A 13,333-nucleotide genomic window follows, 5' to 3' on the forward strand; every position below is an offset into this window, starting at 1 on the left:
TATTATTATTATTTTTAAATTCGGTAACATTCTAAGTCAATGTTTTCAGGATTTGTAATAAAATAGTTATAAACACATTTATTTTCAGATATAAAATCTGTGTTGGTTCATTAGAGGTAGATCACGTATATATATATATATATATATATATATATAAATAGATAATGGGGTTCGTGCACATTATGAAAGTATCACGTGCCGAGTTTGAACTAACTTCTATACATTATATACATTTATAACAAACAAACGTCGCCCTTCCTCCTCACCTTATTGGACAAACCCGTATTCGGTGCGGTGGAGCTGCCACACCTGAGCAGGTTGAGTGGAGAGCCGACAGCAGCAGACTCCGCCCCCTCCACTCCCGTCCCGTTGAGTAATCTCTTGAGAGTCTCATCGGTGAGGTTCATCCAGCAGAGCCTGCTCCTCCGCTCCGACACTGGACCGCATCGGCAGCCTTACTACTGTAAGTATTCCAAACTCCACGTAGAGCACCGAGTCGGACAGAAACGCGAACTTGTTTAATGTTTCCGGTTAAGAGGTAATAGACCGGGATGTCGGGGATACGCGCACGGAATGAAGAAAAAAAGAAAACAGCGTTTCCCGTCGTCGCTGGAAGTGAATGTCTGATTGAGTGAGATTTGCCGGACTGCGTTTTAGCTCACAGATGCATAAAAAAGTTTCTGCTTTTTGATAAAGTCTTTTGTCAAATAAAAGGTTGGGTGCCCTTTTATGTGCTCATTTTGCTCCCATTTCTTCTTATTTAGTTTGCGTCACCACGTGAATGTATCCGTTAATGATGACCCGGTTCTACCGCACTCCGTTTGTTGTTGTTGTTGTTGTCTCAGCCGTCTTCTACATCTGTGTTATATCTGATGGTTTTCTTTTTGTCTCAGGCTGGTAGATACCTTAGTTTTGTCTGTGCCGTTTTAACTGTAAAGAGCTTCCTCTGTCTTCCATCAGCAGGAAGAGAAGACAGGCTGTGAACACACCTCGTCATGAACTGGGCATTCCTCCAGGGCCTCCTCAGTGGGGTGAACAAGTACTCCACAGCCTTCGGCCGAGTTTGGCTCTCTATCGTTTTCCTCTTTCGGGTCATGGTGTTTGTAGTCGCGGCGGAGAAGGTATGGGGCGACGAACAGAAAGACTTCAAATGCAACACGGCTCAGCCCGGGTGCCACAACGTCTGCTACGACCACTTCTTCCCCGTCTCCCACGTCCGGCTGTGGGCCCTGCAGCTCATCTTCGTCACCTGCCCCTCTCTGCTGGTGGTGATGCACGTGGCGTACAGGGATGACCGGGAACGGAAACACCGGCTCAAGAACGGCGAGAACTGCCGCCGCCTCTACAAGAACACGGGCAAGAAGCGCGGCGGCCTGTGGTGGACCTACGTCCTCACTTTGGTCTTCAAAATAGCTGTGGACACCACCTTCGTCTACCTCGTCTACCACATCTACGAGGGTTACGACTTCCCCTCGCTCATCAAGTGTGAAGAGAAGCCCTGCCCCAACAAGGTGGACTGCTTCATCGCTCGGCCCACTGAGAAGCGGATCTTCACCATCTTCATGGTGGTCACCAGCCTGGCCTGCATCCTTCTCTCCATTTTTGAAATCCTCTACCTGGTGGGCAAACGCTGCTGCGAATGCTTCACAACTCTCCACCACTCTCGCCACCCTATGACCAACACGAACACGCTGTCCAGTGCAGCCAACCTGATGGAGTCCAGCACGCTCAAGGTGACGGGCAAGACCTCCCCTGATACGCCTGCTCCTTCATACAGCGTCGCCATATCTTGAGGTCCGGAGAGTGAAGGCAAAGACTTAATGAAGAACAATGTTGTGGGAAGGGAAATATGACCCCCCCTTCCTCCTCTCCACAGGGGACTTCCTTAAAAGACTTGTCGACAGACATTTGAGTGCTCAGAGACTACACTACAATAGAGGTAGTTCTTTAATGTTACTGTGTCCACATGTCAAAGAATTGGAAATTCTGGACCACAAGACATATGTGTCATTGATCTGGAATGTGCTCACTGTGGTGGGGTTCGGGTCAGAGTATTTACAGAGATCTATTTTCCTTTTCCTTTTTTTCTACAGCCCTTTCAAAGAAAAAGCCAGTTTGTGTGATTTCAATGTGGCCTTGAGACCAATTACATGAGTCACTCGGTAGTTTGGCGATGGTTTTACAAACACATGTGGTTCCGTGTGTAAAGTTTTCCTTCTGCTCTGTGCCCAACCTGGAAACGTTTAGTCCAAGCGGTACTCTGGTTTTTCCCGTTCGCTCACTCCTCCATGTCTGACTCTTTGTGAATACTATAATTTATCAAAAGGTCTGAAAGATTGTGCTGTCCTGTATGTTATTGTTCTGAGCTATGAAGTCCAAATGCAGTGCTGTAAACACAGTCGTTTATAATATCAGGAGGTTCATATTTCACACCGCCAAGGTGCAGTGTGGCTGCATAGTTGTTAATAATATTTTACATTAAAGATGATCATTTAAAAATGTGCTGCTTTTTTCTTCTTCTCCCCACTCCATAACATCAAGGAAGTCAATGTAGAGAGGTACATGCACAGCAGTGCATACTGCATTAAAATCACAACCAGTACTGGACTGCTCTGTCGCAAGGAGCAGCGCCCTCATTGTTTATGTCGACTGGTACTTGAAGGGCGGAGGAGGAGTCCCCCCACCCCTCAGTTTGAATCATCTGGGCTGACGGGCACGGACCCACCCAGTGCAGGAATGTGTCGGTCTGTGCAACCTCTGAATGGATCTTTACTTGATCCTTTTAACACATATTTGTTGTGCCAGTCAGGTACCATCTGTTTGCTCTGCTGGATTGTTTGTGAAGACGCTGAAACGTGTCTTCAGGGAGGAGAGTAAATCTAGTCTGCGCTGCTCAGAGCAATAAAGAATGATATTATAAAAAGTCAAACAATGAAAAGATCATCTCCAGGCACCGCTATTCACAGATTTCATTGGAACCGTTAATATCTATTTCAGTATAGTTCCGATGAACTCTGTTAACGGGAGAGGTCTGTGGCTTATCATGATAACTAGGGGAGGGATTTGGGTTAAGACAAGCTGCTGGAATGTCGTTCCTCACTTCCTCTGTATTAGGGTGGCAGCAGAAATGTTACAGATGGACATCTGAATCCCCAAAAAGGAAGTGGAACATTTTATTTTGCGCGTCATTTGAGATTTAAGAGAATTTAATTGTCAGCCCAAGTACACAGTGGGGATGGCATTTCCAATCTCTGGTGCCAATGCTATACAATTAATGAAGTGATGAGCCAAACATCACTTTTATGTTGTCCAAACAGGAACCTAACTCAAGTGTTGTATCAAATATTATATTGTAACGCTCTGAAAGTCTAAGCAAGCTTCAGTCTGCACAGTTCTCTGTGTCCCTGTTCTGTTTGTTCAGACTGGGTGGTTCTATGATGAGCAGACAGGCACTCCCAGAGCAAGATCCTCCCAACTCTTCTCGTCTTTCTGTGCTGCTCCCGTCCTTCTCTGTGCGCTGGAACATGTCCCTCTTTCACAATGGCAGCAGTGAAACGTGATGTGTTTCTCCTGTTGTGTTGGTCCGTCCTGTCGAGTCTTGCCCCTGGCAGAGGTTGAGTCACAGGGTGCATTCCTCCAGGTGTGTCCCGGCAGACCGCCTGGACCAGTTCTTCATCTGGAGCCGAGACGCAACTGTTCTCCCCCCCCACACCTCTTAAGTTCCCTTATTGTCGGCTGAACTAGTCCCAATGCTGCAAAAGTATGTTGTGTTCACGTGCCCGAGCTTTATGCCACAGATGAACTTTCCTGAAAAGCACGACGTACGGTTGATACTTCTAACAACACTCTGAGAGTTTTAGCTCAAGGCTGCAACACTTTGAGATGAAGTGATTCATTTAGAGAAGCCAGAACAACTATAATATCCTCTTTGTAGTGCTACGAACTCAGACTTTTACAGATGAAATTATGAGAACCAACCTTCTTCTAAAGGCATTCCATCGATGTGAATGGATGATTTCATTACTTGTGGGTATAGACAGGTTTTCGCCTGGCACCAGATTTCTGTCCACATCTCAATAAAGTGAAGTAAAACTAAGTCAGCTTGATTGTCCTAAGTTTAACAGCTCTTATATAATATAAGAACCTTGTAAAGTCAATATTGGGCTTGGTTGTTGTGAGCCGTTGCTGTTGTGTTGCCTGAATACACTCACTGAGACGTTGTACCGGATACTGAGCAATACAAAGAACCCTGATTTAGACCGGTGATGCATGAGCAAGTCTTTCATCCTTTTGTATAATGTAAACATGGGAATTAATAACTCTGAAGGCAGGCACTGGTCTGCAAGAACTGGAAAGCTCTGGGCCAGCTATGGCATGCTGATCTTGAATTAATCAGCAAACACTGTCGATGAGGGGCTCGGTGTTCCCTGCAGAGCAGAAACACATTCAAGCATGTTTGATCAGGAAACGCTGTCTGTAAAGGGCAACAACACACATGGGTTTGGTCGGGAAAAGCAGGCGGATGGTAAAGTGGGGACAAAAGCTCATGGTCGTGTGACAATGAGCTCAAAAGGCTTGTGAATTGTGACAGTGATATCTAAGAAGAGCTTGGCCTTGAAAAGAATAAAGGAAACACAGAAGGCCTTTTTGGGTGCCGTTGTGGGTGTTGCGTGTAAAAGAAGGAATACATGACGACTGCAGGAAATAAGTGAAAGAGGAACAGGGAAATGTTATATGTTTATGGTTGCACAACCAATGAACTCTGCCACATATGAACTGATCACTCTTCGTTTCATCCACACCATACACCTCCTCCCTTTTTTTAAATCCTCACAGAGAATTTGCAAAAGAATGCTGTTACTCGTCATGCTTTTGGAAACTTGCAACACGACGTAGTTGAGAACATGCGCACCAACAATACAATGTATTTACCAGGGTGTGTCAAAAGAATATTAAGAAACATGTTGGGACAGGGAGACAACACTTCATGGAAACATGCACGTAAAAACAAAGGACGCAAATCTGTCGTCTCGGAACTTTATAGTCAGCACATACAAGTCTTATAAGATGGCTGTCTGAGAAGACTAACACCCAGAGAGGGTCCCCAGTGCTCATCCAGGACCTGAACCATGTGTGGGCTCAAACCACCAAGGCCATGATTTGTATATCTGGATCGGCATATCTCCAAACCACAGTCCCTGGAGATGGTTATTGTGTTACCTGAACATATTTGATGTGTCACCTAACACTGGGGTGTGAGAGAGAGAGAGAGAGAGAAATAGAGAGAGAGAGAGACAGGGAGAGAGAGACAGGGAGAGAGAGAGAGAGAGAGACAGAGAAAGAGAAAGAAAGAGAGAGAGACCAGGGAGGGAGAGAGAGAGAGAGAGAGAGAGAGCGAGAGAGAGAGACAGAGAAAGAGAGAGACCAGGGAGGGAGAGAGAGACAGAGAAAGAGAGAGAGAGACCAGGGAGAGAGAGAGAGAGGGAGAGAGAGAGAGAGAGAGAGAGAGAGAGAGAGAGAGAGAGAGAGAGAGCGAGGGGCACATCTGTGGCAGCTGCAGTCTTTCTTCTGTAGCCACACCCACAGGCGCATTTCTCGACACTGCGCTCCTCTACCTGTCGAAGGGAGCCAAATCTGTGGGTTAAAGGGCTAAACGACGTGAAAGCAGATTGTCTTTATACTAATAATGGACTAATGCTTCTTTCGGTAAGTGAACAACTCGCTGTAATGAACTTTTTAATGTGTCTGCGACGAGTTAAAATTTCGCGTTCGCCTTTTCAGCCAAATGGAAACGAGTTGCTCTGGATGTGTTGGTTTCAGTATGGAACGATACATAATCGGTGGCGGTTGTCGACTAAAAGACACAAAGTACAAAAAGTTTTTTTTAGACTCCTACCTATTTAAATTGCTTACGTGTGTTTTTATGTTAACACGTACACACCAGAAGCGGATACTTTGTTTCCTAAATTAGTATGTGTATACATGCTGTTAAGTTGGCATACTGCTTTCTGAAATATGAACTCATAATAACGTTGGTGCAGCTTGTTTCCCTTAAGGAACGGTTTGGCCCGAGGCCCATACTCATAATTGTTGTTTCTGGTAACGTTGCTGAATGAGGGCTGAGGGAGATGGGCTTTACTTTTGTATTTTTATTGACATAAAATCAGTTTTAGAAGATACATTGGTGTTTGGTCTTTGTTATTGAAGACACCACTAACACAGAGTGCGAGCAGAATACTCAGCAGACACTGAAACGATGTTCACCCATTTTTGTATCTGCCTCGTCCAGGTTTGAAGATAAACTACTTACTCCCAGCAAGAGAGGACTTCCACAGAAGACGTGTTTGACTGCCAGTCAAGGCCATGGACTGGAAGACCTTCCAAGCCCTCCTCAGTGGGGTCAACAAATACTCCACAGCGTTCGGGCGGATATGGCTGTCTGTGGTGTTTGTGTTCAGGGTGATGGTGTACGTGGTGGCAGCGGAGCGAGTGTGGGGCGACGAGCAGAAGGACTTTGACTGCAACACCAAGCAGCCCGGCTGCGCCAACGTCTGCTACGACCACTTCTTCCCCATCTCCCACATCCGTCTGTGGGCTCTGCAGCTCATCTTCGTCACCTGCCCGTCCTTCATGGTGGTCATGCACGTGGCGTACCGTGACGACCGCGAGCGCAGGTACCGGGCGAAGCATGGAGACAGCAACTGTAAGCTGTACAACAATGTTGGCAAGAAGCACGGCGGCTTGTGGTGGACCTATCTGATCAGCCTCTTCGTGAAGACGGGCATCGAGTTCTCTTTCCTCTACATCCTCCACTACATCTACGACAGTTTCTACCTGCCCCGGTTGGTCAAGTGCAACGTGGCGCCCTGCCCCAACCTGGTGGACTGCTACATCGGCCACCCCACTGAGAAGAAGGTCTTCACCTACTTCATGGTTGGAGCTTCATGCCTCTGCATCATCCTGAACATCTGCGAGATCATTTATCTCATCTCCAAGCGCTTTGTACGTATCGCAAAGAAGATCAATAGAGGCCATCGCAACATGAACGTGCATCAGAACGACTACAACAAGGACCCCTTTAACAACAACAAGGAGACCATGCTGAGGCGGGACCTGAAAGATCAGCCTCCCTCCTTTAGGAGTGCTTTCAAGTCTTCACACAGGGTATCTGGACTCAAAATGGAAGAGAAGATACGGGCCTCTGCTCCTAATCTGTCTGTTTCTTAGTGAATGGAAGCCAGGCTGCAGCACTTGGCAGTGCTTGGGCTGGAACCCAATGACAAACCTCAGAAAACAGACTCAGAACTATGAGCCAAACACTTCCATGTGTGTCAGACCTTGGAAGTTGAGTCACCAGCACTGGATTCATCCTGAGGGCCCTTGTGTCCACATCTAAGACTCTTTTTGAGCGCATGAACTTTGGTTTCCAAGTCAACCTCTACAATATGTTCAAGTCAGCTAGAGCCAAAATGATTTGTAAATGATATGTTGGTTTTCTTCTTTGAATACAATACAGGTCTGTGTACCTTTTTCGACTTCACCCCTTCACCCATAGTAGAACACGCCCGTGAGGTTTCTGTCTTTCTTGTGATTCAAGTTTTGACATGAGAGGGGTAGGAAATGATCAGCATCACACAAGGACGGCAGGACACACCTGCCCGAGGTATTCACCCTCCCCGCCAGTGTGTACAGTGGTGTGTCAGGGTGCTCTGCTGCCTGCAGATTTCAGTGACCTCTTTTGTTTAACTGAACTTATAACATAGCTTTATCTTCTCCGTTTGCCGGCCCGATGACCGAAGACTGGTCAAAAGAATTAGGTCATAGAGTACCGGATGAGTAATACTTGAAGCTGTGCATTAGTTTTTTGTACTGCATTTATTTTCTCAGATTTTGATCAAAACTCGTATATCATTAGTAGATCTCTACATCTGAAGCCTCAGACATATGCTTGGTTATTACGGCACAGTCCTGCTGTACCTAGACCGCCTGTGTTTTGACTTGCTTGTACACAAACTAGCCTCATCCAAGACCACTGTTGATTTAAATAAGGCAAAAGGAATGCTGCTGTTGAATTGTGTGTGTGTGTGTGTGTGTGTGTGTGTAGAGCTGGAGTGCAGAGGCGGGAGGAAGGTTGAACAAACAGATGGCTCATTGAACTATAACAAATTTTTGTGATCTCAACTGTGGACATCAGGTGGAAATGTATTGTGTGCACTCGTTGTTAATGTCCTTTCTTACTAAACTAAGTATATTAAATTTATTGAATGCGTGTTGCTGTTTGGTGTTTTAACAGTAAGGGCTGATGTTCAATTTTATTTCTGGAATATAGTTTCTATTTATGTGTGGGAGGGACAAATTACAGACCTGAATCTTTCCACTGACTCACAATACCTATGTTTCTTACACTAGCACAGGCCTGCATGCCAATAAGCATTTACCCATTGGAATTAGTTGTGAGTCACCATGTCCCATCCATCCATTATCACCCGCTTATCCGGGGTCGGGTCGCGGTGGCAGCAGGTTCAGCAGGCCGACCCAGGCCTCCCTCTCACCCGCAACACTTTCCAGCTCATTCTGGGGGATCCCGAGGCGTTCCAAGGCCAGCCGGGAGATATAATCCCTCCAGCGTGTCCTCGGTCGTCCCCGGGGCCTCCTACCATGTCACGCTATTTTAACTTCTGTGACGATTACAATGTGTGTATTGCAGTGTTACGAAGGCCTGCAGCAAGAATCTCAGTGCCTGGAAGACGTGTCATTCAGGTTTTAACAAGGTGCGGCGAAGAAAAGTTTATTCCTAATCATTTCCGCAACAAACACTATGGACGTTGTGAGATTAGTGCTCACTTTAGTGCCTTATGTGGTCAAAGATGGCTTCTAATACAATTTTAACACACAATTTGTAAAAAGGGGTTACACATCTAATATTCAATATTCTTGATATTAGTAATAATCTTTCTTTATTCACTGTTAAGCCATTTATGTTACACCAAACTATGTTTCAGAGCTTGTACATTCATCACAACGCTGTCAACTTTAGATCAGGCACACATTTGATTTATAAAATATTATTTATTTTTTAAAATTCACAATCTAGTTGGATATGTACACATTAAATTTAAAGAGAGGCAATTTAAAATAAATACACAACCAGTACAATGCCCAAGTTCATAAGGACCAATTTCCATAGTTGCTCCGTAGATAGATGATTCATTTGATGAGTGATTACTGCACACAGAGGATAATAGAAGTCATAACAAATCTGTCTTTTCTTACATCAAAAGTGACTTTCTGTTACAAAGACATTATTTTCACTTGTCCATTTACTAAAATAAACAAAGTCTGTGCCAGAAAGGAATGTCAGCACACTATTAAAGAATCAGTGAAGGCATGTTTTTTAATAAGTATCATCTGTATGATTAGACTGACTTTACATAAGGCACAGCTATTCCATCGTGTGGTGAATATTTAATCTGATATTTTATTCAAACAGGAGTTCAGTACCATCTAAATCTTATGTTCTCACACCAGGGAGAGGAAGAATCAAACTAAAATGAGAATAGGGAGAACTGCACATACAGAGGACGATGGCTCCAGGTCACATGCTTGTGTTGCAGTGGAAGTACTGTGGAAAAGAACCCTGGGTTTGGGTTTTGTCTATAGCTTGCAGGTAGCCTGCGCCACTTTGGAGTTGCTCTTTCTGTTGAGGGTTCGACAGATGAAAGCTCCAGCGTCCATCAGCTTTGGGAGGTCCACTCCCTGAGGCGAGGACAGAAAGTCAAAAGGGTCAAACCCAGAGGGGCCGCGCACATCGTACACAATAATTACAACTGCAAACTACATCACGATGGGGTGGACTGGAACATTCTGCAAAGCTCGTGCTTTGAATTCATGAAAGAGTAGTTCTTCCTCATCAGAAAGATGATATATTAAACTAAGCACAAAAGCAAGAGCAGCAGCTTGCCTCATAAAGGAACTAAAAGATAGGGGAGGCTAAAGAGAAACATCAAGTGGGACTTCTTACTGTTTGAATCCCGAGTCCATGCAGCATATAGACTACATCTTCAGTCGCAACATTTCCAGAGGCCCCATGGGCATAGGGACAGCCGCCCAGCCCAGCTACTGACGAGTCTACCACACTGATTCCCATCTGCAAAACACACAAAGTCTTGACCTTGAAACCAACTAACTTACCATTGCAATAGACAACAGATCACCTACACGCACAGTGTATTGCACTAACGACATCATTCAATGATATTGTTTTCAAACAGCATTACAGGTCTGACCTGTAGGGCTACGAGGATGTTAGCCAGGGCCTGGCCGTAGGTATCGTGGCAGTGCACGGCCAAGGCATTAACTGGCACCTCTCTGCTCACCACCTCCAGCATTTTGCTCATGCTGCCTGGGGTCCCGACTCCAATAGTGTCACCCAGAGAGATCTCATAGCAGCCCATGGAGTACAGTCGCTTAGCTACCTGCAGGATAGAGTCAAAGCTTGACCTGGTTGCAGGAACAGTGCTTTCGTTGGGTTTATGCTATTTGTCAAAAGGATGACAAATGGATGTCTTGACAGTAAATGTAAACAGACGAGAACTCACATGTGCAACTTTTTCAGGTGCCACCTTGCCTTCATACGGACATCCAAGAACACATGACACATAACTGTGAAAAAAAAGAAAGATTACATTTATGCAAAAATCACACTGTATTTCCAATGATTTAGAAATGTATTGCAGTTAAGGGGGAGCCAGCAAGCCTACCCTCTAACTGGCACGCCGGCCTCTTTAGCTGTTCTCATAACCTCGTCAAAGCGCTGTAAACTCTCTTCCACTGAGCAGTTTATGTTCTTCTTACTGAACAGCTCAGATGCGGCACCAAATATGGCTACCTCTGATGCGCCTGCCTTCACCTGTAGTTAAGTCAGAGCAGGAGAAAGGGCATTTTACATGAAACATTTAGACACATCACCTACAGTGTAAGAAGCCGAATACACACTCTGTCCATGGAGTTATTTGTGAAAGTGTGTTGGGAAATGATGGAACTCACAGCCGCCTGGAAACCCTTGAGGTTGGGGGTGAGGACCGGGTAAGACACTCCAGGTTTCCTACCGATCCCCTTCATCACCTCCACCTGGTCTGCCATCTGACATTTGGACAAAGACGACAGAAACCAATTACTGTTGAAGGGGGGGAAGCCACTGACTCGCCCTATAAAGAATATGAATGACTTGGGGGGGCAGGCAAGCTCACCTGTGGAACCCATTTGGGTGATACAAAGCTGGTGGCCTCAATGACCGACAGCCCCGACGCTGACAACATGTCGATCAAATGGATTTTAGTCTCCGTTGGCACGATAGTCTGTGAGTGGAAGCGGTAAAGCAACAAGAAGAGGAGCACTGACACAAATGCACGACTGAGACTCCATCAAGAGCTCTACACCTGCACCATATCAGTATAGATGGTTGAAAGCAGACTGAGATGTTTCCTAGTTGCTGCAGTTGACGTTAATGAAGTCAACTAATCAATAATGAAGTCAACTAATCAATAACGTTACCTTTTCATTCTGAAGCCCATCTCTGGGTCCCACCTCCACTATCTTCACCTTCTCCGGAAGAGCTTGGCCTGCTCTTACTCCAGCCTACACACACACACACACACACACACACAATACAGGTGTAAAGGTGACCGCCTATGTTAGCTTAACCGTAGCGGAGGCTAAGCGCTAGCTAGCCGTCCAGCCACCTCGTGCACTGCGGAAGCTGCTGGAAGATAAACTCAAAAGAAAACTCACCGCACCGACCTTTGCTGCTGAGCTAAACGCCACGTACTGCTGACCCATTGCCGGACCGAAAGCGCTTCTGTTGACAAATCTCATGACAGCCGCCATGACGGTCCAGCCTCTAGTCTGACGTCAGTTCTTCCTCGCGAGGGGAGGTACGGAGGCTCACGGGTGACGATAGGCCCGCAACGCCATCTATGGGACGGGCATTTGAATTGAAATGTTGGTGTCCGTTTTATTCATGATGAGACGACGCTGGTGAATAAGGTAATACATGTAACCTTTGTTTGCAATCCTCTGATTACATCCTTAAAGTTATTATTTCTGAGTATAAGTTGCCAGGCTGAAAAACACACATGCATCCTCTTTGTTTAACGTTACATCTTATCAAGCCTCTGGGAATACTCTGGTAGGCCTGTTTTACTCTTAGTTTTACTTCACAACGCTAGGAGTTGTGGGTTAATCCATCAGGGAAAGTCTTCCAAAATGGCATATCAACCTAAGGGATGACACAAAGGACTGCTTGTTGGACTTGGACAGAAGAGCACGATAAGGTCTCTTAATAAGATTACATGTTCACATTAAGAGCCCCCTTTACTCTGGTCGGTGATCACAAACCTTTGGTATCTATTTTCAACAACCTCAAATCCAAGCCACTAGTTTAGCACACTGGAGTCTACGCCTGCAGCCTTACAACTACACAGTCTGGCAAAGGTCTGGACAATCCAGCAGACTAGATGTCACGCCACTCTGTGTCACATATCTCCCTAGATGCTTTGAACACTGAAAGACAAGCGGAAGAACTCTGTTACTGAAACTGCTGTTATTAAGGCAATGACACCGGCTGAACTCAAAATAGCACCAAAGCTGACCCCACTCTATGCAAACATGTTCGACTTATCAAAGAAAGCATGTGAGGTCATTGCTGGAAAAATAGGATTTTCTATTCCCTAGGGGTCATGCCATCTGCAGAAGTTCTCTGATGACTCTGCAGTGGTCGGGTGTATAAGGGACGGACAGGAAGTGGAGTACAGGGCAGTATGGATGACTTTGTGGAGTGGGCCATGCAGTAGAAATCACCTGCTTCTGAACGTGGCCAAGACCAGAGAGATGGTGGTGGACTTCAGGAGGAAGACGACAGCTCCACAACCGCTGAGCGTTCTGCGAGAGGACGTGGACATGGTGGAGGAGGACAGGTTTCTGGATGTCTCCATCGACAACAGACTGAACTGGAAGACCAACATCAACGATGTGTACAAGAAGGGGAGGCGTCAACTATTTTTCTTGAGGAAACTTCGATCCTTCGATGTGTTCAGCAAGATGTTGTAGATGTTCTACCAGTCTGTTGGACCAGTGCTCTGTACTTCTCCGTAGTCTGCTGGGGGAGCAGCATTGGAGCCGGAGACACCAACAGACTCACTAAACTGGTGAGGAAGGTCGGCTTCATCATTGGCTGCAAACAGGACTATAAGGAACAGGTGGTGGAGATGAGGACACTGAAGAAATGATTGTCCATATTGGAGAAACCGGACCACCCTCTGCACCACCTACTGCA

The 13,333-nt window shown here is 45.8% G+C and overlaps 3 protein-coding genes across 5 annotated transcripts; 2 read left to right on the forward strand and 1 right to left on the reverse strand.

Annotated features, from left to right (window-relative positions):
* Positions 1–359: 359 nt before the first annotated feature.
* On the forward strand, positions 360–2,094 carry cx34.4 (connexin 34.4). 2 transcript variants are annotated; one of them, XM_034563269.1, is made up of 2 exons: positions 360–463; positions 961–2,094. In XM_034563269.1, the coding sequence occupies exon 2, from the start codon at positions 996–998 to the stop codon at positions 1,791–1,793; it is 798 nt and encodes a 265-aa protein (XP_034419160.1). In that variant the 5' UTR covers positions 360–463; positions 961–995; the 3' UTR covers positions 1,794–2,094. The 2 variants fall into 2 exon arrangements, with proteins under 2 accessions (XP_034419160.1, XP_034419161.1); XM_034563270.1 differs by having other exon boundaries at positions 371–463; positions 964–2,094.
* A 3,415-nt stretch (positions 2,095–5,509) lies between these two features.
* On the forward strand, positions 5,510–8,269 carry cx35.4 (connexin 35.4). Its single transcript, XM_034525526.1, has 2 exons — positions 5,510–5,706; positions 6,290–8,269. Exon 2 carries the CDS (start codon positions 6,364–6,366, stop codon positions 7,225–7,227), a length of 864 nt encoding a protein of 287 aa, XP_034381417.1. The 5' UTR covers positions 5,510–5,706; positions 6,290–6,363; the 3' UTR covers positions 7,228–8,269.
* Positions 8,270–8,938: 669 nt separating this feature from the next.
* On the reverse strand, positions 8,939–11,914 carry hmgcl (3-hydroxy-3-methylglutaryl-CoA lyase). Of its 2 annotated transcripts, none has more exons than XM_034525613.1 (9): positions 11,791–11,914; positions 11,554–11,637; positions 11,250–11,357; positions 11,047–11,142; positions 10,761–10,909; positions 10,599–10,662; positions 10,287–10,475; positions 10,022–10,147; positions 8,939–9,756 (listed from the first exon to the last, which is right to left on the reverse strand). In XM_034525613.1, exons 1-9 carry the CDS (start codon positions 11,884–11,886, stop codon positions 9,655–9,657), a joined length of 1,014 nt encoding a protein of 337 aa, XP_034381504.1. In that variant the 5' UTR covers positions 11,887–11,914; the 3' UTR covers positions 8,939–9,654. The 2 variants fall into 2 exon arrangements, with proteins under 2 accessions (XP_034381504.1, XP_034381505.1); XM_034525614.1 differs by having other exon boundaries at positions 9,050–9,756; positions 11,800–11,908.
* Between the last annotated feature and the right edge of the window lie 1,419 nt (positions 11,915–13,333).

This window comes from Cyclopterus lumpus, chromosome 22, assembly GCF_009769545.1.
Source record: "Cyclopterus lumpus isolate fCycLum1 chromosome 22, fCycLum1.pri, whole genome shotgun sequence".
NCBI lineage: Eukaryota > Metazoa > Chordata > Actinopteri > Perciformes > Cyclopteridae > Cyclopterus > Cyclopterus lumpus.